The 22,311-nt window shown below is 45.2% G+C and overlaps 3 protein-coding genes across 21 annotated transcripts in view; 1 reads left to right on the top strand and 2 right to left on the bottom strand.

The window, feature by feature from the left end:
• Window positions 1-8,744, bottom strand: part of abi1a (abl-interactor 1a) — a 36,207-nt gene extending 27,463 nt beyond the window's left edge. For all 12 annotated transcript variants that reach the window (XM_023950266.2, XM_078938257.1, XM_023950270.2 and 9 more), the window contains exons 1-2: window positions 8,614-8,744; window positions 7,142-7,312 (exon numbers count right to left, since the gene is read on the bottom strand). In XM_023950266.2, coding sequence (XP_023806034.1) covers window positions 7,142-7,258 — 117 coding nt within the window. In that variant the 5' untranslated portion in view covers window positions 7,259-7,312; window positions 8,614-8,744. The remainder of the gene's footprint in view (window positions 1-7,141; window positions 7,313-8,613) is intronic.
• Window positions 8,009-13,359, top strand: acbd5a (acyl-CoA binding domain containing 5a). Of its 7 annotated transcripts, none has more exons than XM_020712400.3 (14): window positions 8,009-8,148; window positions 8,292-8,462; window positions 8,635-8,755; window positions 8,924-8,996; window positions 9,469-9,586; window positions 9,683-9,715; window positions 9,876-10,046; window positions 10,126-10,317; window positions 10,467-10,546; window positions 10,625-10,793; window positions 10,876-11,078; window positions 11,656-11,715; window positions 12,313-12,422; window positions 12,485-13,359. In XM_020712400.3, exons 2-14 carry the CDS (start codon window positions 8,357-8,359, stop codon window positions 12,495-12,497), a joined length of 1,449 nt encoding a protein of 482 aa, XP_020568059.1. In that variant the 5' UTR covers window positions 8,009-8,148; window positions 8,292-8,356; the 3' UTR covers window positions 12,498-13,359. The 7 variants fall into 7 exon arrangements, with proteins under 7 accessions (XP_020568059.1, XP_020568057.1, XP_020568060.1 ...); XM_020712398.3 differs by having other exon boundaries at window positions 8,011-8,148; window positions 8,277-8,462; XM_020712399.3 differs by having other exon boundaries at window positions 8,013-8,148; window positions 8,344-8,462.
• An 808-nt stretch (window positions 13,360-14,167) lies between these two features.
• Window positions 14,168-22,310, bottom strand: mastl (microtubule associated serine/threonine kinase-like). Of its 2 annotated transcripts, none has more exons than XM_011489074.4 (12): window positions 21,644-22,310; window positions 21,434-21,571; window positions 21,043-21,182; window positions 20,869-20,957; window positions 20,689-20,795; window positions 20,428-20,587; window positions 20,197-20,345; window positions 17,705-18,697; window positions 17,263-17,404; window positions 16,520-16,633; window positions 16,344-16,445; window positions 14,168-14,795 (listed from the first exon to the last, which is right to left on the bottom strand). In XM_011489074.4, the coding sequence occupies exons 1-12, from the start codon at window positions 21,809-21,811 to the stop codon at window positions 14,638-14,640; spliced, it is 2,460 nt and encodes an 819-aa protein (XP_011487376.1). In that variant the 5' UTR covers window positions 21,812-22,310; the 3' UTR covers window positions 14,168-14,637. The 2 variants fall into 2 exon arrangements, with proteins under 2 accessions (XP_011487376.1, XP_078794382.1); XM_078938256.1 differs by having other exon boundaries at window positions 20,425-20,587; window positions 21,644-21,946.
• Between the last annotated feature and the right edge of the window lies 1 nt (window position 22,311).

The raw sequence follows: 22,311 nt of genomic DNA, 5'->3' as shown, positions 1-22,311 counted from the left end.
GCTTACTGACGCCGTCTGCCTAAAACACGTGAGCGTCCTCATCGCAAAAAATGGCGACTGAATTGACCTTCTGTGGTTGGGGCCGGAAGTAAACCATTTTCTACGGATGACGTCACACTCGGTCCAGTTCTCAGATGCAGTCGATGGTTAAGGAATTCACTAAAGCCGTGTCAGAACTCAACATTGACTAGTCTACTGGCCACGCCCATATTTAAGCAGATTTAGCCATTTCAAATACAAAATCACATCACTTGACCCGTAATCTGAGGTGTTACATCCACTGACAGAATCAAGGAGACAAATATGGAGGTTCATTATTATACGGAAGTGAATGGAGGCCTCATCTTATTGTGTAACCTAGTGGTTACACAGTGAACTGCACTGGCTCCACTTACTTTAGGTGTAAAAGCAGCAGGTGATTTACGGATGGGCCGCATGCTTTTGTCCTACACATTTTTGGAAAGCCTCCTTAAATCCGTTTTCATGTGTTCATTTGTTTTATCAAACATAAATTCTGGCAGCAGCTTAGATGAAACGCACAGATGTTACGTTTGCTGCCTCGGTCAGCAGCTAGAACCTTCAACCTCGTCATCAGATATGGTCCCAAACTCCCAGCAGCCTGCGCCATCCACGGTCTTTATTGTCAGGAGACTCTGAAGTGCTGCAGAACAAAGTGGCGTTTGATCTGTGCCCACCGGCGGCGGCGGCATTCGGCAGCACGGCGGGAGACGCAGAGAGGGAGGTGAGCTCCTGGAGAGCTTTATCTCATAATGCTGAGCTGAGTAATGACCGAGCGGAGGCGACCACATCCAGACGAGATGTCAGCACCTCGGCTGAGGAGAGGAGCGAGGAATGCCACGGCTGCACCCTGAAACTGAAACAAGGCAGAGCTTCAACCGTCCAAACGCCGGCCGGGAAGTGACCGGGAAGGAAGCAAAACGAGTTCTTCTGGAGACGATGAGGGGAAAGCGGGAGAGGCTTCTCTGCAGCGCCTCCAGCAAAAACCGTCATCCATCCAGTCTGACAAGACGACGGCCACAGAAGGGCTACCATGCGTCATTAAAGCAAAGGTGTGTTACTGCATGAAGGGGGGTTACCACCACAAGGATCCGCATGGTTTTCCTGGTTTCAAGTACAACGTTCATGGAGTTAGCTTACAGAATCACAGGAAAACTGCTGTGCTTCCAGGAAATAGTCTGATCCCGGATTTGTAGGAGTGCAAACAAGAGCTTCTGCTTCTTTCCAAGATTGAAAAGGAGCTGTACAAACACACAGAAGAAGCTCAGGAATGTTAGGAATTCTGCAACGTTCAGGACATCTTGAGACACTTTCAAGTGCTGCTGAGGAGTTTTCCCAGAGTTCAGCTGTCGTCCCCGAGGCGGCGTTCTCACGAACATCTCAAAGAAACCAAAACCAAAGCAGCCATGCAGCGAAAGAGGGCAGATCCATCTGAGAGGTTTGCTCCGGTGCCATGCATCGACCGGGGAGAGAAGCAAGGCAGCAGAGACCGCTGCTCAGCGGCGTTTCATATCAATCCTGGATCCACCGAGAGGTGGGGCCGATTAATAGAAGACAGGTCCGTCGGGAATCTGACCAAGAGTTTGACATGCCCGTTTTCTGGTCGTTTAGATCCTGGCCTAACCTAACCCTAATCAGAAGATGAGGGTTTGTTACCATCAATCCAAGATGGAAGAGGCCAAGCTTATTGCGTGTAACACTTTATGTTGTAGTGGACGGATTTAACCCAAAGCTTTTTGACAGTTTGTCCAAAACAGAGGAGGAGACAACAACCAGAAGGGTTCGTCTGTACACACATGGTGAAGGCTGTGATGCTGGCAATGGTTTCAAAGTTTATGTTTCTATGGCAACACAGACACCCCAAATAGGATGCCACTTCCTGAATGAAACCATCTCTATGTGCAGAAAAACAGACAACATCAAAGTTAAATTTAAGCCCCATTAGTTGTCACCCATCCCCTGGGGGAGCGGTGGAGACACAGACACACTCAGGAAACAATAGATGGTTTGAACCCCCAAAATATAACCCCTTAAATCGTGAGTGTCAAGTCCCATTTTTAGAGTCCTTTGTGGATTTGAACCCACAACCTCCCAGTCACAGGGTGGACACTCTCCCACTAGGCCACTGAGTTGGTCATCAGTGCAAACTGTTTAAATAAAGTTCAAGCACCTTGAACCTTTTGTGAAGATCGATTTAATTGATCACCACTGCCATCGACTGAACGATTCGTTGAGTTCAGGGGACCCCAACCCTGGAACCAACGCCGCTCCGTGGGTCAATTCCAACCGAGCCGCACCAACAGAACACAGCAGAAACAGTAGTTCCTTTGAACTTCTCATCCAATCCGGACTCATGTTGTATGGGTAAACTAGCGAGCCATTTTCTATGGCTGACGTCACTCTCACTCGCTCCAGTTCTGAGATACAGTCAATGGTTTAGTCCAGGGATGTGTTACAGTTCTCCTAAGTAAAAGCAAAAACCTCCACATCCTGGCATTTAAAAGAAGAAAAGGGTCTTCTTCAACGCAAAGCTGACATCCGTCTCCTGCAGCTGTCCTCACATGGACGATAACACGTGCCGCTAACGCTGCGTTGACTCCTGGTTGCTTTCTATCAAATTGCCAGATGTGTAATAAATATAAGTAGTTTTGTGTGTCACACAAACAACAGTTTACATGCAGATCTTATTTGCCAAATCTTGAACGCTGGTCTGTGAAAATACATCAAACCACAAAAAAGACGTATGTTGTGTCCAAATTCCTTCTCTACTCACTACATAGTGCCTTCTCCGTTTTCTAGTGCTGTCCGGATCTACAATTCCAAAATCCAGAGCCCTAGAAATTACCCAGAAGTCTCTGCGAAAAACCAGGGTGCATGGAGGCTCACTAGATCGGTGATTATAGACTACAATGCATTGCGTCGGAACAATTTTTAACCAAAAAATATGTATCTAAATGTATTTTTTTAATAAACCATCAACATTTTTATCTTCAGAAGACAGTGGACTCATAAATAATCGTCGTAAAACGCTCATATTAACTAGATTTTAACTTTGTGAATTTGATGACGTCATATCCGGCGTTTAAAAAAATAAAAAGTAGTGGTGTCCAAATTGCTTTTAAAATTCAGGGCACTACATAGTTTTGTAGTAGTTAGGGGTTAGGGTGGGAATTCGAACACAGTAATGTCGTAATAACAAGATAAGAATGTCCTGCTGAGGAAAAGGTGCTTAAATATTGCAGTATTGTAAATAAACCCGCATGTGGAGGCGGATGCTTCCTAAATTCTCATGAGTTAGATCCACTTCCTGTACAGTCAGCTGTTCCAGGCACAAAGGGGTTGTTAATGCAATTAATGACTAATCTGGTTGGTAGCTTTTTATGACAGCTTCTCAAACAAGTGAAATCCTGACTGACAAATAAATCATTTATGAGCCTTTTGAGCACAGTTGTTGTCCAACGAAAGATTTAAGAGTCCCCCCCATCGTCTTTACATTATGATTGAGTCATTTTTAGCCAAAGTCACAGAAGCTGAGTCATTTTCTCAAACATACGGTAGCTTCCTGTGGGCGGGACTGTTGGGGCAGAGCAACTCCGCCCCCCTTCCCGGCGCAGGTAGCCTGCATATCCTGACGTCTTTCATTCAGAAGATCTTGGCGCTGCGTTTGATGAAGAGTTAAAGGTCAGTGGAGTCTAGTCTGCCGTTAAGTATTAACCATTTCATACTGTTGAGTTCTGACAGCCCTTTGCGGGAATTGGTTCCTCCTGGAAGAGGACAAAACACGTGTTCTAGCTGAAGACAAAGCCACGCTGAAGGTGAGACCCAGCAGAATCTCTGGTGGAACACACATGGTCCAGGTTCTCCTGAACTCCTCTTCATCCTGGACAGACGGAGGCCGTCCTGCAGGACGTCAGGTGTGGATGGTGGAAACTCTTTCACCTCCACCACATGACTTAAAGCTGCATCAGGACGCCAGCGCCTCACTGTCACGGATCAACTAAAGCTCTGCGGCCCGCTGGATGAGCGGCCAGCCTGTGAGCGTGGACCGATCTGCTGACGGGGAGGAGTGACAGGTGGCTTAGGGGATGAATGATCCAGAGGCGCGAGGCCTTTCTGTGCCGCGTGAAGACAACCAGGCCAGGGAAATGAGTCAGGCGGAACCGTCAGTAACTTTTAAAAAGATTTGAACCCACTCTGGAATGTTTTAGGACAGATCTGGACCAACTCTCCAGAGTTTCCAAGCCTTTGTCTGAAAGCGCTGGGGTGCTGGTGCTTGAGTCAGCACATCGGCATCATGCCGAGTCAGCAGCCAGAGTCACATGTGGTGCTGGACTCGGTCTGGACTCTGGTCTGGTTCAGTTTCAGTTCCTCCTCATGCGGGGGAGAAAGATGCAGACCAGTCTCCCATCCGGAGCCTCTTTGAGGACCGAAAACCGTCTGAGATGCTGCCGTTGGAGCAGAACAACGGAGAGAAACAGCTTGGGGGGATTTTCCCAATTAAGACGAAATTCTGATCATGAAGGAGAGTTTGTCTTTGAAATGAATTTAAGATCAAACAAACATTTTCAGCACACAGTAACGACAGCTTTTAAACCTTTTTTTAATCCCAATTAAAAACATTTAAAGCTCTTCCAAGCAAGAGGCCGATCTGCTTTATGCACCTGAAGCATTTAGAAGACGTTCCAGTAAATAAGCACGACCCATTCAGGTGAATGCACCTCGATTTAAAGAAGATGCCGATTGGCTGTGAAACGACCAAACCTGTTTGTCAGAACGAAAATCGTTTATTAGAAGAAAAGAAAAATCCGAGCCTCAACATTTTCATTTGGAAAAGAAAACGATTCAGTCTTTTCTTTCACTCTAAAGATAATTAAAAGATCTTTAAAAGCTGTAAAGTCACTCGAGGCAGATAAGAGGCAAACACCAGAGTGACCAAATGATACCAGACGGTTTTCTTTCACACGTGTGTTTGACCTGCAACCGTGTGGTTGCATATTTTGACTGCTGCATCTGCTCCCACATGACCAGGTGGGCTGCTTTGCATAGCGTCTCTGTGTCCTTGTCCCAGAGGTGAAGCCCGCTGGCATGAATAAAAACAAAACGCCACAGTTTCTGAGTTCAGGCTCCATTATGAGCCCATGTCCTGACTGTGGGGGTGTCTTCCATGGAGGGGACAGAAAGGAAGCCTCCGTCGTGTAAAGGAAATCACAAAACTCCCAGTCTGACCATATTTAAAAAAAAAAAAAAAAAAAAAGCAGCTGATTTACAAACATGCACCAATTCTTAGGTAAAAGAACTCTCTTTATGAAAAGCGATGCTGCGCTCACTTCATGTCCAACATTACCAATATTTATCGTTTATGTTGAGTTTTGCAGATATTAAAGCAACATTTTAGTTTCACCAAATTCCTCCTTTTAAATGAACAAAATAATGTAGGCCTGCACAACAAATTGCAAATGTATTTATTTAATTTTAAAGACGGCAAAAGTGGGGATAAACGTGCTAAAAATATCTGAAGTATTTAACGAATCAAATCGACCAATCAGATGGAACCCTTTGATGTTAGATGGTTACCTCCGTGATGGAGGGTAAGTTCAGTTGTGTTGACTCTGTTTTTGGTAGTTCTGCTATTTGTTCGTGTATCGCAAGTTCTATCGTCATCGCAATTCTGATCACTAATATGGAGTTTTCCTCATATCAACCTAGTTTAATGTCAATTTCAATCATTAGAAAACACAAGAAATACTTAGAAATATCAGAGATTGCGATACATTACAACCCATAAGTACAGAAAATGTCATTTGAGGTGCTTGTTTGACCCACTCAGCTCTTCTGTTAAAGTCAAACAGGTTTGATCAGCGGCTTAATGTGAAATAGACGTCATCTCTGTGGAGAAGATGTCCAGATAACAAAGACGAGGGGAGAGACGATCCTTTCCCGGTCCAACAGACTATGAACTGAAAAGGCGGTTTTTCCTCGGGGGCTGAAAGCCTTGTGGGAAATCAGTGTCGTGTTCCAGCTGGCTTTCACAACAAGGAAACTCCCACGTCCCGCTTCCACACCCCGTGTCACCACTGTTGCCCAACCAGCAAGTTTTTCAGAAAGGCGGCGTCCAAAACGGGCGTCCAAACCCTGGCTGGGGACTCTAGACCCGCCGGGAGGGACTGCTGCACAAACCTCAGAGGAGCAGGAAGGAAGCTAAATTACAGGGAGTCCTTGGGGAGTGCAGCTGGAATGGACACACCCTCTGAGAGCTGATAAAGTCAGTTCCTGTTGAAGAAAAACACGCTCATGCCCCGCTTGTTGTTGTTCTCAGAGGGTGGCTCGCTATTTTTGGTGGCGGCCCTTTACCACAGATGCTGCAGACCGTAAAAATGGCAAAAATTCTAACCACAACAACAAAGCCTGCAAGGTTACAGCACATTTATGCACCAAACTGAGGCAGATTACAGCAAGCAAACTCTCTGCCCCCATGATGGAACTTGAGCTAAATCAATGCTTCCATCCATTATTAACCAACCAGCAACAAGGATGTTTTTAGCCGATTCTGAGCACATAAATCAACCTAAATGTCCTTTATTTACCACTTCTGGTGGTTTCATGGCCACTTTCTGCACTAAATGACCTCACAAATCAACCAGAGAGCTAACATGTCAGTAATATAGACATAAAACCACCACTTTGAACTGGTTTTGTGGCATTTAATGGTGAGTTCAACGACCTGTTGGAATTTAAAGCACTCTCGTGGCTAATAGTTTAGTAAAAAAAAAAAAAAAGTAGTTAAACGCGGAGCCAGTTTGTTATCGTATAAAAAATTTTAAAAAATTAACTATGTTGCTACACCCTCGACGTTTATTTAAATAAAAACGATTTCATGTAAAACAGTTCGAATAAAAATGAAACCAAATCCAAACGGAACCGATGTGATCACAGAAACGTCCAGCAGCCCTTCAAAGCCCCGTCATTTAATTCGGTATCACGGCTCGTTTCACGCCTGGAGTGTAGTTGCTAGATCCACATTTCCTGTCCCAACAGCCGCCGCTCAGCCCGGAGCTTTCCCCGACAAAAAAAAAAAAAAAAAGGCGGACCGACACAAAGATTTCGCGGCGCCCAACTCACTTACCTGGACATAATTGTTTTCACAGTAGTCCGCGACTCTGGTCAGGTTCTGGTAACTCTCCACGAGCGCTCTTTTACCGGCCGGAATCTCTTCATCTAACAACATTTGTAGCTCTGCCATCTTACATCCTCTCCGCAGAGCCTGCCTTCCCTTTCAAACAGCCACCAGCTCTGCCTGGGAAAAGAAAAAAAAGAAAAAAACTCCTTTGACTGCTATTGTAGGATTCCTGCCCACAACAAAGATCGTCTATTAAAACGTAGAGAGTCACTACAGCGTGATGCTTCAAACTTGTCACCACTTTTACAAACATGTTATAATTTTTATACAATGATCGAGTAAATTTAAATAAATATTATGTATTAATACTTGAAATCAGCAAAGACGTTCCCTGAAAATTTGTTAGTTTCACTTTCACACGTGTTTAATAGTCATCAATAGTGTAAGAACAATACTGTTGAGACAAGTTCTGGACGGAAAAGCTAACAAGGCGAAAGAAAAAAATATTATTTTCAAACTTACGTGTATAACTATGTAAGCACTAAAATAAATAGATTTAGTAAAACTGTTAAGTCTTGTACAGTGGAATATCACACAAAAAATTAGAGTGATAGCTCCTGAATTTTCTAACGATCGTTCCTTCGACTGGAAACACAAAAGCTGGGATATGTAGTTTTGTAGCGAAATTGTGAATCGTTGTTTATGTTTTGTATACATATTTAAATCACAGCCTTTTTGGCTTTTTAAACTATGTTAATGTTTATACTTTTTATTCTCTTTTTTAATCTCAATTCTAACTTTATTAGAAAATAAAATTGTTACCGCAAAGGATTTTGGGACATGTAGGAGAAACGACAACCGCCGACAACACGGCAGTGGGAAAGTTTGGCTTTAACAGTGACCTACATTACCCATGGTGCACCTCTGCTTAGCTTAATAGTTGTTCATGGCGTCTGTTCGAGGCTTACGGACAAGTCGCCTTCTGACTTAGAGATAAGCGGCTGGGTTTGACGGTAAGTCGGACATTTTTAAAGCTTCTGTTGCGACAGTTTTTGGGTTTATGCTGCATATGGGCGGAGGGGGAGGAGTTGTTGAAGCGGTGTCACGCGGATATGTTGGTGTCCTAAATACACAACAACAGTCTGGCTAACTAAAGGGGACAGACGGCGAGTAGTCTTCGGTGACTCTGCGCGGCGGCTGTCAAACAGGATCGCTTGTACCATGGAGGTGGAGGCGATCGGCGTGGAGGGGGAGGAGGAGGAGCGGCGCCTGGTTCGGCGGAGGTTCGAGGCTGCCGTGAAGGTGATCAAGAGCCTGCCTCCGGATGGTGAGCGCGCGCGCGCCGTTCCGTGCCTGTCACTCACTCGGGCAGTTGAACCAGTTCGCAGCTGGTCAGCGTCCCGAGCTTGGAGCTCGTGCGATTTTAGTAATCCACTTTACTTGCAGCCGGCTGAGCGGCAGAACCCCAACAAACTCACCACCAGGCCTGTCTCCTTTAGGTCCATTCCAGCCATCCAACGACATGATGCTGAAATTCTACAGTTATTACAAACAAGCCACTCTGGGACCCTGCAATATTCCCCGGCCTGGTTTCTGGGACGCAGTTGGCAAAGCTAAATGGTCAGTGACACCCCCCCCCCACAAACATGATAAGTCTAGGTGCACACTGCAACCTTTGACCCACAGTCCACGCAGACTCCAGCTGCCTTGTTTACAAAGTTGGAGCTGGTGCAGAAAGGACACACATGGCCCAGTTTGGGATGTATTTGACGTTTTTTTACTTTGCAGGGACGCTTGGAATTCTCTGGGAGACATGGCGAAAGAAGAGGCCATGCAGGCTTACGTAGATGAAATGAAGCTGGTGGGTTTTCTGCGGGTTTTTATAATCATCATCATGCCATTTTTAGGCAAAATTGGAAAACCCAGCGTAGTTTCTTAGGACGTAGTTTCTGCAGAATTTTGCCTCCGAGCTCGGCCCGAGCTGTCCCGCTAGCTTACACACCCCCAACCTTACATCACCGCTACAACAAAAATGGAGAGCTGTATTGTAGCCATCCAGCGGTACAGTTTGGATCCAGATTCCAGCTCGGATGAGGAAAACAAAGACGTTCGTGGATCAGAATCATGTTCTGATCCGCATGGCCCAGGAAGCGTGTTTTCTGTCACAAATTATTTTCTTATGCGGTATTTCTTCGTCTGTTCCTGATTCACAACTATTTAAATACAGAAATTCTCAGACACTTAATATAAAGGCTTAATTTTCTTTGTAGTTGTTCTCCATCATCAGAATTTTTTTGTGCTTGAGTCGATGGTTGCAAACTCTTTGCTCCCAGATCCTGGAGGGCATGCCCATGACCGACGAGGTGGAGGAGCTCTTGAAGGTCCTGGGACCGTTCTACGAGCTGGTGGATGAGAGGAAGAAGATCACACAGATATCGGACCTGAGCACCGGTAGGTTTCTGTCCACACTGCAGAAGCCGCTGGGGTATCTGAAGAAGCGCACGTTTGGCTCAACCTTTTTCCTGTTTGTTTTTGGTTTACGCTCAGCCCGCTTGACTCGGTTTGCCAGGCAACTCGAGGGCAAGTACCCGACCGTAACCATGCGGCGTGGTGGTTAGAACCTGTCTGGTGTTAGAGTTGGTTCTGCTTCATTAGATGTAGCTCCTGCCGGATCCTCTGGAGGACGGAGGCTTCTTTGAGCTTTCAGCCTTTTCGTTTTGCGTCTGCTTCCTTGGTTCAGGGTTGGGGACCATGTTGAATTCTGCTCCGTCGGCTAGTGTCACGAAGAGCATCATAAGGAACATGGAAATGAACGGAACCCTGGAAACTCGGCCCACAAAGCTCCGGCCAAACCAAGAGCTGCTCAGCGAGGAGGAAGATGATGATGATGATGAGGAGGAAGATGAGGAAGGTAACAGAATCCACCTTCTCTTTATATATATTTCCTTTTGTTTCTTAATATTTTGTTGAACCACTCTTCTGTTTCTTAGACGGGGAGTCTGCAGCGTCACAACCAAAGAAGAAGAGTTCAACCCGGCGACACAAACTCCCCGCCCCGGACGGTAAGCTGGCCAACGGGGGCTCACATCTGACCAACGGGAATCATTCCGAAGCCGCCCCGAACGCCGAAGACTCGGCGGAGACCCCAGCCAGTCAGCGTCCGCTCAACGGACTCCATGCTGGTAGGAAAACCCCGCCTCCGCTCTCTAGCCTTCCCCGCCTGACCTCGTGTCGGTCCGTGCACCATGTGACCTCATAAGCCGCTAAGCTTCAAGCACTTCATGTCTGCTCTCAGGACAGTTTACGCTGAGCTCTTTCCACCGTGTCACAGATCCTAGAACCAACAACCTGACCAGTGACTCTGACAGCGAAGTCTACTGCGACTCTGTGGATCAGTTCGGTCAAGACGAGGCAAGCAGAGGCCCCCAAAGAAAGGAACAGATCTAGATTCTAATCTGTTTAATAACCTTTACGGTGCACCTTCTGCAGAGCCCAGAGCATCACCACTCTGTGGATGAGCTGGACGAGGAGGAGCTGCAGGACGCTCCGCCACAGCCTGTCAGGTGTGGCGGGGAGGAGGGGCAGGGAGGCGGAAACGCGTCGCAGACGCCCAGGCTTCACGCCGACCGGGCAGGCGGCTCCGGCAGAAGACGACCGGGTAAAGCTGCTCTGACACTGAGCTTCCATCAGGTGAGAGAAAGGTTCGTGTTCTGATGAGTTGATCCGATCCCGCTTTTTAGGGTCCAGGTCTCCGGGACACAGCGCCGGACCTCCGATGCCCACGCACAGTGGTCGGGATGGGGCCGGGGGCCGCAGAGGAGGGGCGGGGACGCCCAGCGAGAGCCTGAACGAGCAGATTGTGGCGGCGCTGGCCAGACTGCAGGAGGACATGCAGAATGTTCTGGAGCGGCTGCACACCCTGGAGGCTCTGACCGCCAGCCAGGTCAGACACGCCGCACAAAAAACCAACTCTGGAGGCCGAAAAACTGCTGTCATCACCTTAAAGTCTCAGAAACACAGCAAGAAAATCCAGCAATTAACCTCAGATTTGGTCATGTGGAAAATAAGTACACCCCCGGTGGCAATCAGTGGTAATGCACCCAGAGGGCGTGTCTCTGCAAAAGAACTCCACATTTATTAAAACAGTTTTTTCCCATTTCTACTACTGTAAAATGGAAATGCATTACTATTCCCAAAAGGCAGCTGACAAATCCGAATAAACTTCATACACCACAAAAAGAAGTATCCTAAAAATAGGAAAAGAACGTAAATCAGTAGAAAGTAGTAAAATGATCTGTTCTTCCAAAAACTTAATCAACAAGAGATCTTAGAAGAAGATATGAAAATCTAAAAGGTTTGAAATGTTTGCAGAGCAGAATACAAGCTTTTGGATCCGTGCATGAGGCCCACAGAGGGCAGATAAGAGGCTTTGGACTTTGACCTCTGAGGCCGTGGCAGAAACGTTCTTTTGTGTTCATATTTTCCCCCTCTAACGGAGCGTTTCCTCTCCGTCTCTGCAGGCCAGATCAGCTGCGCTGTCGCCCACATTTCTGTCTCCTCAGGGGAAAAAGAGGAGTCCGGTAAACATTCTTCCTAAAGGACCCACTCCTGTGAAAACTGAGTTTTAACATGTTCTTGTGGCGATGATGCAGAACATTTATAAGGAAAACTAAGCGCAGATTTGCATTTCTGAGTATTTATTCATTGAAATCGTTGTGAATCAGGAGCAGATGAAAAAATGCTGTTGGTAAAAGGTCGTATTTGTGCTGCAATCAGCTGGCCATAAGCTTCCTGCTCCGCTCCATCCTGATACATCGACCTGCAGACAAACAGATCCACGAACGTCTTTGTTTTCCTGGTCTGAACTGGACTCTGGATCAGAACTCTTCGGCTGGATGGCTCTGATATCGGTCCCCATTTTTGCTGCACTTGTAATGTTTGGTTGGGGCTGTAAGTTAGTGGGAGAAAGTGTAAACAAACGGTTGATGGGAAGTTGGAGGTAAATTTCTGCTGACCCAGATTCTTGCTATAAGCAGCATCATTATAATTAAAAGAGCAGTGGGAACTCTTTGAAAACGGATGAAAAGATGATGGGAGTGGGTCTTTGACATCATTCACTTTCTGTATTTCCCTTTGTTTTTTTCATATTCGATAGATTTGGCTTCTTTTCTCGCTAGAAACCCTCCTGGTGGCCTTTTGACATTTCCCCGGCGGGCGTGGCCTTCGCCCTCCTTTGGCCGTTCGTGGTGCAGTGGCTCATCCGTCTGTACCTGCAGAGGAAGAGAAGGTACAGTCCAGTACAGTCAGGTACCTGACTTCACTTCATTCACGTCGTCCTTTTCCTCCCAGACGTATCAACTGATGCCGGCACGCACAGACCACGACGAGTCTCCGGACGGGCCGCCGCCCTCATCCTTGCTTCGACTAACAGTCCAGTAATTTGCTTTTGCACTCAGAGGAAAGTCTGCGCAGCGGCGAGAAGTGAGAGGAGCGCTCAGGAGCTGCGCTGCAGGCGGGGAACGTGAATGCGACGTTTGCCAGCTCCTAGAACCGAAGCGGTTTGAGAGGAGAAGCTCCTCAGATAAACTCTTCCACCCAGAAGATGCTGCTATAATCAACACCGTAGGATAATTGTAATGTAACGTTCAGCGTAAACGTCTTTCTAGCTTATAATTTAATATTTATTGCTTTTAGGGAGGGGATCAATGAAATGGCCAATTGTTTTCCTTCTGGTTTCTCATCCATCCTGCTTCCTAATTCATTCATCTGTGCTCTTTACGTCCAACTTTTCAAGTCCTTTGTAGAAAAAATAAAAAGTGCCTCAAAATCAAAAGGTACATTTCTATTTTTAGGAGGAAGGATCATTTCTCCTGTCATAAACTGTAGCAAAGCCGGTTCCGGTTCGGACCAAGTAGATCTTCCGCTCAGACATTATTTGTTTTTTTTGTGCGACTGGATGATGCTAATCCTCCATTAGTGCAGAGCAGCAACACCTGCACAACGTGATTCCCTAAAGCCCTTAGGGTGCAGATTAAAATGCAATCTTTTAGTTGCACTTGTGTGCAATCATGTAGATTGTTAACAGATACTGTATTTGTACGGATCTTTGCAGAGCCATTATGTTTAATAAAGCTACAGTCTATCTTTGTAAGGAAACCCTCTCTGCACAGGCAGAGCTGTTTGCATGTGAGAATCCATACGTTCAATAAAGTTTTAATGAAGCATCTTTAGTTTTTTCTTTTCAACTTTATATTTCATGTGGGCTGGTAAATAGGAATGAAGTGTATTTTGTTCAGGAAATTCTTTACAGTTTAAACATTAAGAGTTAATTTTTTTGCTGTCCTGATATCCATGTTTTCTATCCAAATGGAGGCCCAAACCATGATACTGCCACTAAAGAGAAAAAAACAAACGATTATTTCTTTTTTTGAGCCTCTTGTAGTCCCGTTCTGCACTGAGAAAGTGAAGAATTCTGTCTTACTGGATGACATCACAGCAGAAGAAACCATACCAAACACGAACGGCTCCAAAATCCACCAACCTAACCAAAACACACATCAGGAATATCCAAAGGAAGTTTTCAAATTATGGGATGGCCGCAGGGCCTCAAAGGCCAATGTTGTGCCAAAGTGTCAAATCTGACCAATTTCACGTCGTAGCACAGTAAAACGTCACTCACACGCCGCCATGCCACAACCGCCACCAAGGCTTTGATGACCTTTGACCTCAGGAAAAGGTGACCATCTTAAAAAAACATTTAAAGAAGAAAAAAAATCACCAGCGTCTAATGTCAGTGTGGTCAACAAAAAACCTCTGTTGCCATGGAAACCCAAAACTACTTTAGCAGATTCTTCCAAAAAAGTGAAAGACCTGTTGGTCACCGCGGGAAACCCAAACGTTGGATGGTTGCTATGGAGATAAAACCAACAGTAAAGCCCCCAAGCCAAATGGTTTTTCAGGAATGAGTCACGTGCGGCTCTGACCAGCGTGGCGCCCCCTAAAGGCCACAGCTGAAAGACACAAAAGCAAATCTTTTGGCAATAGGAGCAAATTTTATTCACAATTTCCTTCCTTTAGAACTGTTTACGGAGCAAGGTTGAAATAATGGTGTGAAATAAAAAATAAAAAAGACAAAAATCCAAATGCAGAACATAAAAACATCTGTTAGGACATCAAGTTTGAAAGCCTCAAAGCAGAAAGACAGAATGTTATGAACATCATTAACACATAAAAATCAGGAATATATTAGGTTTAATTAAATAGTAGTGGAGCACACATTTAGCAGGCCCGCCCACCCAGCACAGCAACATCTGAACCGAAAGTTTGATCACAGAAAACCAAAACCAGCAGCCAAAAGAGTTAGCTTGTAGTTTACAGGAAACTAGATTTCCTTTTAATCGAATCATAAACGTCAGACACTCGTGATCCACGATTGCACATGAATAAAATGTCCTTTAAAACAACACATTAACATTTTTTCTGCTCGTCTGAGCAGAGCTGCTCTACAGGCTGAACCCAGACACGGCGATGTGCTGAGCGCTGTTCCTCGCCTCGAAGTACGACGTGTCGGTTTCGTCCTCCGGCTGAGGGATGAACGGCATCTCCTGGTTCTGCAGATTGACCCAGTCCAGTCCGGCGAACAGAGGGTGGCTCTCCAGATCTGGTGGAGGCGCAGAGAAAACTCAGCATGAGGAGGACTCTGACCAACAGCTCCTAAAGTCCACCCGAAGGCCTCCTCCATGTCTAAATACAGACATCTCTGCATATATTTGGCCACAAAAACACAAGCATGAATGAAGGTAGCTCTATATTTATCATCATTGAACGTAAGTGATGGGGCCACCATGACATTCATTCACCAAACCCATCAATGCAGATGTTTATGGTGCCACAACACAGTTCCTACAAGTTTGTTCACGTTAAATCTACGACTTTTTATTGCCATGCAAAGAAAACATTAAGACTAATATAACTAAAAAATTCTATATAAATAGATTAGAATGGGAAAAAAATAAAAAAATGAATAAAATTTAAATCCTCTCCGTCAAGAATCTCCTTCTAAAGAGGTCTATTTTCTTTTTAATGTCATTTTACTTATAATAAAACAATGTTGACTCACATAAAGACGTGCCATTTCCTTTTTGGTGAAACCAAAGCTGAAGAAACCGTGATGTGGTCTTCGTCTCTCAAACTCAAACATTCGTTTTTGTCGCCGTTTATATTTTTCATATTAAACAACCTTTTGCCTAAAACATTTATTAATTTAATGTTGTTGATTTAATGTTGTTGATAATCTATAACTTATGAAATTATACCTTCATTAGTGTAAAATATTGACTCCTTTGCTCATAATTCTACAAGTTTATTCTGGTAAAATGTTGACTTTTCTTTTTTTTCACAGGTCTAATTATGTGAAATGACGAGTTTTCATAGTTTTATAGCTATATGACTATTCTCATTTGTTAATTTATTTTTTCTTTAATGGTGGCTCTAACACTCCATCCTATTACCACGTTTTTTATCTATTATGTATTAAGATCTTAATTTCTTTTAAAGTCACATTCTGAGTAGGGCTGCACGAGATGAGGAAAACTTGCGATATGCGATATAAGTGATCAATATGGCGATAACGATATAATTTGCGGTATGTAAACAAATAGAAAAATAACCAAAAACATAATTCCCATTTCATTGCAACAGTTTGAAAATTATACTCCAAATGACCCTCATCGACATAGGTGACAATCGTCTAACATAATAGGCCTTCATCTGATTGGTAAACAATGGGTAGGCAACCATCTGATTGGTCAAAGCATAAAGGGATTTATTTGATGCGTTAAATGCTTCAAGCTGCCATAAGATTGTTTTAACACATTTTGGGTTTACGATTTATTGCGATATTCACCGTCTTTCGCGATATGCATATTGCAGAGCTGGGTACTGCGATAACGATAAATTTGCGGTATATTGTGCAGGCCTAATTCTGAGACTAAATAGGAACCGACTCCAAACGTCACTTTTTGATCCGGTCATGCAGTGATCCACCACTAGAGGTCAGTGCTGTGTCGCTTACAGGTCAATTGATTGATTTATTTGAACATTTATGCTCTTAAGCAGCAAATAAATCGCCTTGATAAAACTGGAATAGAGCAGCACCTTTGAGTCAGAATCTATTGAGACAAACTGGGACTGAAAACGAGGTTCTGACCCTTCAGACTGGCTCGCCTCGTCATGTCCATGGTCAGGAGGATCTCGATGGCATTCCTGGAGTTCGCCGACAGCTCCTCATCCCCTTCAGGCCAGGGGATGTCTGGAAAAACAGACGCTGAAAGGCTGAGTTTGACCGTTTCGTGTGCATGAAAACGGGGTGAAAGGTCAACGCACCTCTGTTCAGAATATTCTGGAACACCAGCTGAGGCGTTTCGTCGTTAAAAGGCGGCACGCCGGTGAGGAACTCGAACAGACACACCCCCAGCGCCCACCAGTCCACCATGCAGTCTGTTTGGGAGGGAACGGCAAAGTCCCGTTACGCACGAACGCGTCGGCAGACTGAAGCGTGACTTTGCAGCGGCGTTGGGCCGAGCATCATGAAGGGACTCCGACTCAAACACACACACACACTTTTTATTGTTTGAGGTGAAAACTCACAAAATTATTGTGTTAAGAGAAGTGATTTTGTTTAGTGACCGTTAGAAAAACTTAAATGTTGGATTATAATCCCCATTAAGTTTTTTTTGCATATTAAATATAAAAAAAAAAAAGAAATTAAACAGCTAAAGTGAAACAAACAAAAACTTTGTACAGATAAACAGATAAAATCCATTTATCTGGTTAAAAGCAGCTCCACGGTCCCCCTTAAGTGTTAAGACGCCGATCAGACTCATTTTTCCGTCCCTCTAATCAGACCCACATTTGCCTCAGAGATCTACAGATCAGAGGAATGGGAATACGTTTCCTCCAGCATGTCAGCAGCCCGAGGAAACATGCGAGCTCGCGTACAAAAACAACAAGAAAACTTACCGGACGGACCTTTTCCTGAAACTAAAACAACAACGCCCGTCATGACTGCTTCCACTTTTCGTGGCTGCATTTGTAAACGGAAAATAGTTTTTGTGCGCATCGTTTACCGTGAGGTTTTCCCAAAAGCAGCTCTGGAGCCAAATAATCTGGGGTTCCGAGAATGGGCGCGCCTTCAGCCGGCGCCACGCCTCGCCGGACGCTCTTGGGAGTCCTGAAGGGGGTGTGGGATGTGGACGTGGGGCGAGGAGTCTGCAGGAGGAAGATGAAAGGAGGTTTGAGTTTCCGTCAAAAATAACTCAAACGCTCCTTAGATTTAAGCCAGAGTGAGAAATGCTGTTCAAGTGAAGCGTTTAGAAAGGAAAAGGCACCAAAACATCAGAAATGGAAGCCATCTTCAGACACAGATGTCATGTACCAATCAGAGGCTTGTTCAGGCGATCACTTTCACCTGCAGCAGGTATAGTTTTTCAAAACAGATCTTTGAGATCCAGCAACATCTGCATTTCCCTGAGGAAGTCTCTCCAAGTCTGCATTATAATGTGGCGTTACCTGATGGGCGGGGCTGCTGGAGTACGGCCTTCTCTGCACCGGTGTCGCAGCACCGGAGTGATATGATGCTGAGGCGGAGACGTCCATGCTTTCCACGGATCCCACGCTGAGCCTGGAGACCCCGGACACGCTGGAGCGGTTGATGGAGCTGCAGTAGCTGCGGAAGGCCACCACGTTCTGCGGCTTCAGGAAGGAGGGGGACTGCAAAACGCTGCAGGCGAGGTCCAGGCTGCGGACGGAACACCGAGAGTCCGTCGTCTGTTCGAGCACGACGGCAGGGGTCTGCGGAGGCGAGGCTTTGCTCTCCTCCAGCTCCTCGGATGAAGACGATCTCCGGTTTGGCGCCGCTTGGCTCTCCATGATGAGCGAAGATTCGTGCATGGAGCCGTCAGAGTCCAGGCTCAAGTTCCTGCAGACGCCGCCGGTGCTCTCGAGCTGCGGCGATGCGAAGCTCGAATGAGTCAAGCCCTTTGTTCCGTTTTCAAACGGGTCCTCGCCGTGCTCCTCCAGCTCGCTGAGCAGACTTTTGGTCACATGGGCGGAACTGGAGTGCTTCGGAAGCAGACGCTCTGCTGAAACGAGGCCGTCTGAAGCTCCAATCCAGATGGTGGAAAAGGTTCCGGTCAGGCCGCTGTGGTTCCCGCCGGGCTGCTCCTCCAGAGCCTTACAGGTTGTTTGGTAATCTGAGGTTCTCTTTTTGGCTCTACTCTCTTTAGGCTCTGGACTGGTTTCCACCTCGGAGAATCTCCTCTTGACAGATGAGGGAACTGCAGGCAGACAGTCGCCGCTCATCCACGAGCAAACGTCCTCCTGAGCTGCAGGGACTCGCAGCATTTCAGGAAAAGGATCCTGATTGGACGCTTTCATCAAGTTACGAGAGGCTTTCCCAGAGACGCCCAGCCCACCCGGGGCTGTGGGTGCAAAACCCCGTTTGTGCCTTTTAGGCTTAGGCTGCTTCCTGCGCCTCTGGCTGCTAAAGCACTGGTTCTCCTTCTGGAAAAAAAAAAAGGGGCAAAGGTCAACAAAACTATGATTTAAAATCTGTATTTAAAAGAAGTCAAACAAAAGACAAATAGAAAGATACATTTTGTCATGGTAGTTTAAAATTAAAGAATTTTAAGCCAAAGCTTAAGTACCCCTTAAGCAGTAAATAGTGGGACAAAAAAAGTATTCAGTCAGCCACCCATTGAGCAAGTTCTCCCACTTAAAAAGATGAGAGGCCTGCATTTTTCATCACAAGTGTACCTAAGAGACAAAATGAGAAGAAAAAAAAATCACATTGTCTGACTTTTAAAGAGTTTATTTGTAAATTATGGAGGAAAATAAGTATTTGGTCAATAACTAAAGTTCCACTCAATTCTTTGTTTTACGCCCTTTGTTGGCAATGACAGCAATCAATGGTTTTCCGTAAGTCTTCACAAACTGTTGCCAGTATTGTGGTCCATTCCTCCATGCAGATCTCCTCTACAGCAGTGATGTTTTGGTCCATTCCTCCATGCAGATCTCCTCTACAGCAGTGATGTTTTGGTCCATTCCTCCATGCAGATCTCCTCTACAGCAGTGATGTTTTGGTCCATTCCTCCATGCAGATCTCCTCTACAGCAGTGATGTTTTGGTCCATTCCTCCATGCAGATCTCCTCTACAGCAGTGATGTTTTGGTCCATTCCTCCATGCAGATCTCCTCTAGAGCAGTGATGTTTTGGGGCTGTTGCTGGGCAACAGACTTTCAACTCCCTCCAAAGATTTTCTATGAGGTTGTGATCTGGAGACTTGCTAGGCCACTCCAGGACCTTTAAATGCTTCTTATGAAGCCACTCCTTTGTTATCCGGGCAACAGGCGTGTTTGGGATCGTTGCAATGCTTAAAGACCCGGCCACATTTCACCTTCAATGCTGATGGAAAGAGGTTTTCACTCCAAATCTGACCATACATGACCTACATACATGGTTTCATCTGACTATAGGACATTCTCCCAATCCTCTTCCGGATCATCCAAATGCTCTCTAGTAGACTGTAGACGGGCCTGCACATGTACTGGCTTTACCAGGGGGGACACGTCTGGCCCTGCAGGGTTTGAGTCCCTGGTGGTGTAGTGTGTTACTGATGGGGTAGCCTTTGTTACTTTGGTCTTAGCCATAGTGAGGTTTGGAGTGTGTCTGAGGTTGTGGACATGTGCCTTTATATAGATAACCAGCTCAAACAGGTGTCATTAATACAGGTAACCAGTGGAGGACAGACGATCCCCTCAAGAAGAGGTAAGTGACCAAATACTTATTTTCCACCATAATTTACAAATAAATTCTTTAAAAATCAGACAATGTGATTCCCCGCATTTTGTCTCTTATAGTTGAGGTTTACCTATGATAGAAATTACAGGCCTTTCTCTTATCTTTTTAAGTGGGAGAACGTTTCAAGAACAACAATAAAGCAGTGTTGTACGGTCCACAGGTGCTGTAAAACTCCTGTTCCAGTGGAGTTTGACACGACCCACCTCCTCATGCTCCCATAATGGACTGACGGCGGCGTCGGTGTCGGTGGAGCTGCCCCCACTCATCGTTTCAAACCTCTTCCTGGTCTTCAGCAACGTGGGGGTCAGATTTTTAGCCAGATTATGAGGACTGAACACGCTGCTCTTAGGTCCTAGATTGATTAAAAACAACATTTTAAAACTCAGAATTGTGGAGAAAAAAAACAACTTTACTTAAGAAAAAGAAAACACTACTTAGTTTGCAAACATGCTCCGCTGGAGAGTCCATATGATCAGCTTCCATCACCAACGGAGAATCCAGAGAAACTTTCTTCTGCTTGGTTTTGCCATAGGAGGCGGGGCTGCTCACAGCTGACGTGCTGCAGCGGCGCCGGCCTCCTCCTAACGGCGTGCTCTGTTTAAAACAATAAACAAATACAGAGGCAGGCAGTTAGAAACGCAAACTCCTAAATGAAGCATTTTTGTTAAACATAAATTTGACACAAATGTTCTTACAAATCCAAGGGAGCTGATCAGAGAGAGGACTTGACCCGGAGTGCGGAAATAATCCTTTTTGGGTTTGGCCAAAGACGGAGTGGTGAGGATGTCCATCAGGCTCAGCTCTGACGGACAGAGGACAAGGATATGAGGAACGCCACCAAATGCCAGTTTGCACCACCTGTCGGGGCTTCATACCTCTGTCCAGCTTGACTTTGGAGAGGCCAAAGTCTGTCAGCTTGATGTGACCTACGTTGGATATAAGCATGTTGTCTGGCTTCAGGTCTCTGACAAATCAGAGTCGTGAAAAATAAAATGATTATGTCGTAAAACAGGCATTTGATGGAACGGCGATGCAGAGCAGACAGATACCTGTGGATTATCCCATGACGATGCAGGTAATCTAAAGCCAGAGCTACCTCGGAGATGTATTTCACCGCCATGTCTTGGTCAAAGTACCCATAAATATGAAGGAGAGATTTGACGTCCCCTCCGATGAGGTACTCCATCACCTTCAAGCAGCAAGAGACTTCAGATTAGCAGGAGATGAAGGAAAACAAGCAGGAACTGCTATAAAACTACTGTTTTGGTAGTGGATTATGCTACCCTAAAGATAATTAAAGATATATGCGTAGATAATAACAAGATTGTGGTGTGAGCTGTGTGGGATTTTTGATCACCGCTGTGATGAGCCAGCAGGGGGCGCTGTGTCGCGCTTCATAGCTGCTATAATGCAAGGATTTTGCAGGAAAGAATTTGTTACCAGGTAAATCTTGGTGGCTGTTTGTAGAGAGTAAAACAGGTGAACGACGAAGGGACTTTTACTCAGAGCCAGAGCGTCTCTCTCTGCCTTCATTTGGTTCGTCATGTTTTTGTCAACCATGTCTGCCTTCTTCATCACCTAAGAGGAAACACGTACATTTACGCAGATCATGTCACGATATTTTGAGGAAAAGGGTGAAAATAATCACACCTTGATGGCATACAGGCGCGCATTGCTCTTCTTGCGAGCAAGGTAGACCTTCCCAAAAGCCCCGCGGCTAATGGGCTTCAAAACAACAAAATCGTCGATCGAAGGCGGTTTGGGATTTTCCACCGATTTGACGTCTGACTTCCAGTTAGGCTTTGGCTCGGGTTCCATTATACAAAAGCTACAAATATATATAAAAAAACAAACTCCTAGCTTGATGTGTACTCCATCAAAGTTAGACAACAGACCCAGGTTTGTTTGGAAAATTTGAAATGCGCCACCGGATGTGGGACCTTACGCAGATTTTAGGTATCTTTGATAGTGCCTGGTTAAAAAAAAAAGCACGAATATACAGAAAAATCACGGTACAAAAAATGCATAAAGTTCAAATTAACCTCAATCATTGCCGTTTTGAAATAAAGAATATAGATGAAATTGATATACATTTTAAGTAAGACAAAGCAAAAATAAAAAGAACCATTTGGTCTTATTGAATATCTCTTTTTGTTCATTACTAGACTTTAAAAAATATATTTCTTGTTTTAATTTCCTTTAATTTTATTGGCTCTATAATGGAAACGGTATAATTTGATCAATTTTATTACGGCGAGAACGATGATGCAAGATGTTCCTTTGTCCTCATCCAATGGCTGCTCCCTCTGACGACGTTA

Source organism: Oryzias latipes, chromosome 20 (assembly GCF_053564925.1).
Source record: "Oryzias latipes strain Hd-rR chromosome 20, Olatipes_Hd-rR_3.1".
NCBI lineage: Eukaryota > Metazoa > Chordata > Actinopteri > Beloniformes > Adrianichthyidae > Oryzias > Oryzias latipes.
This window is presented reverse-complemented; position numbering and strand designations above follow the sequence as displayed.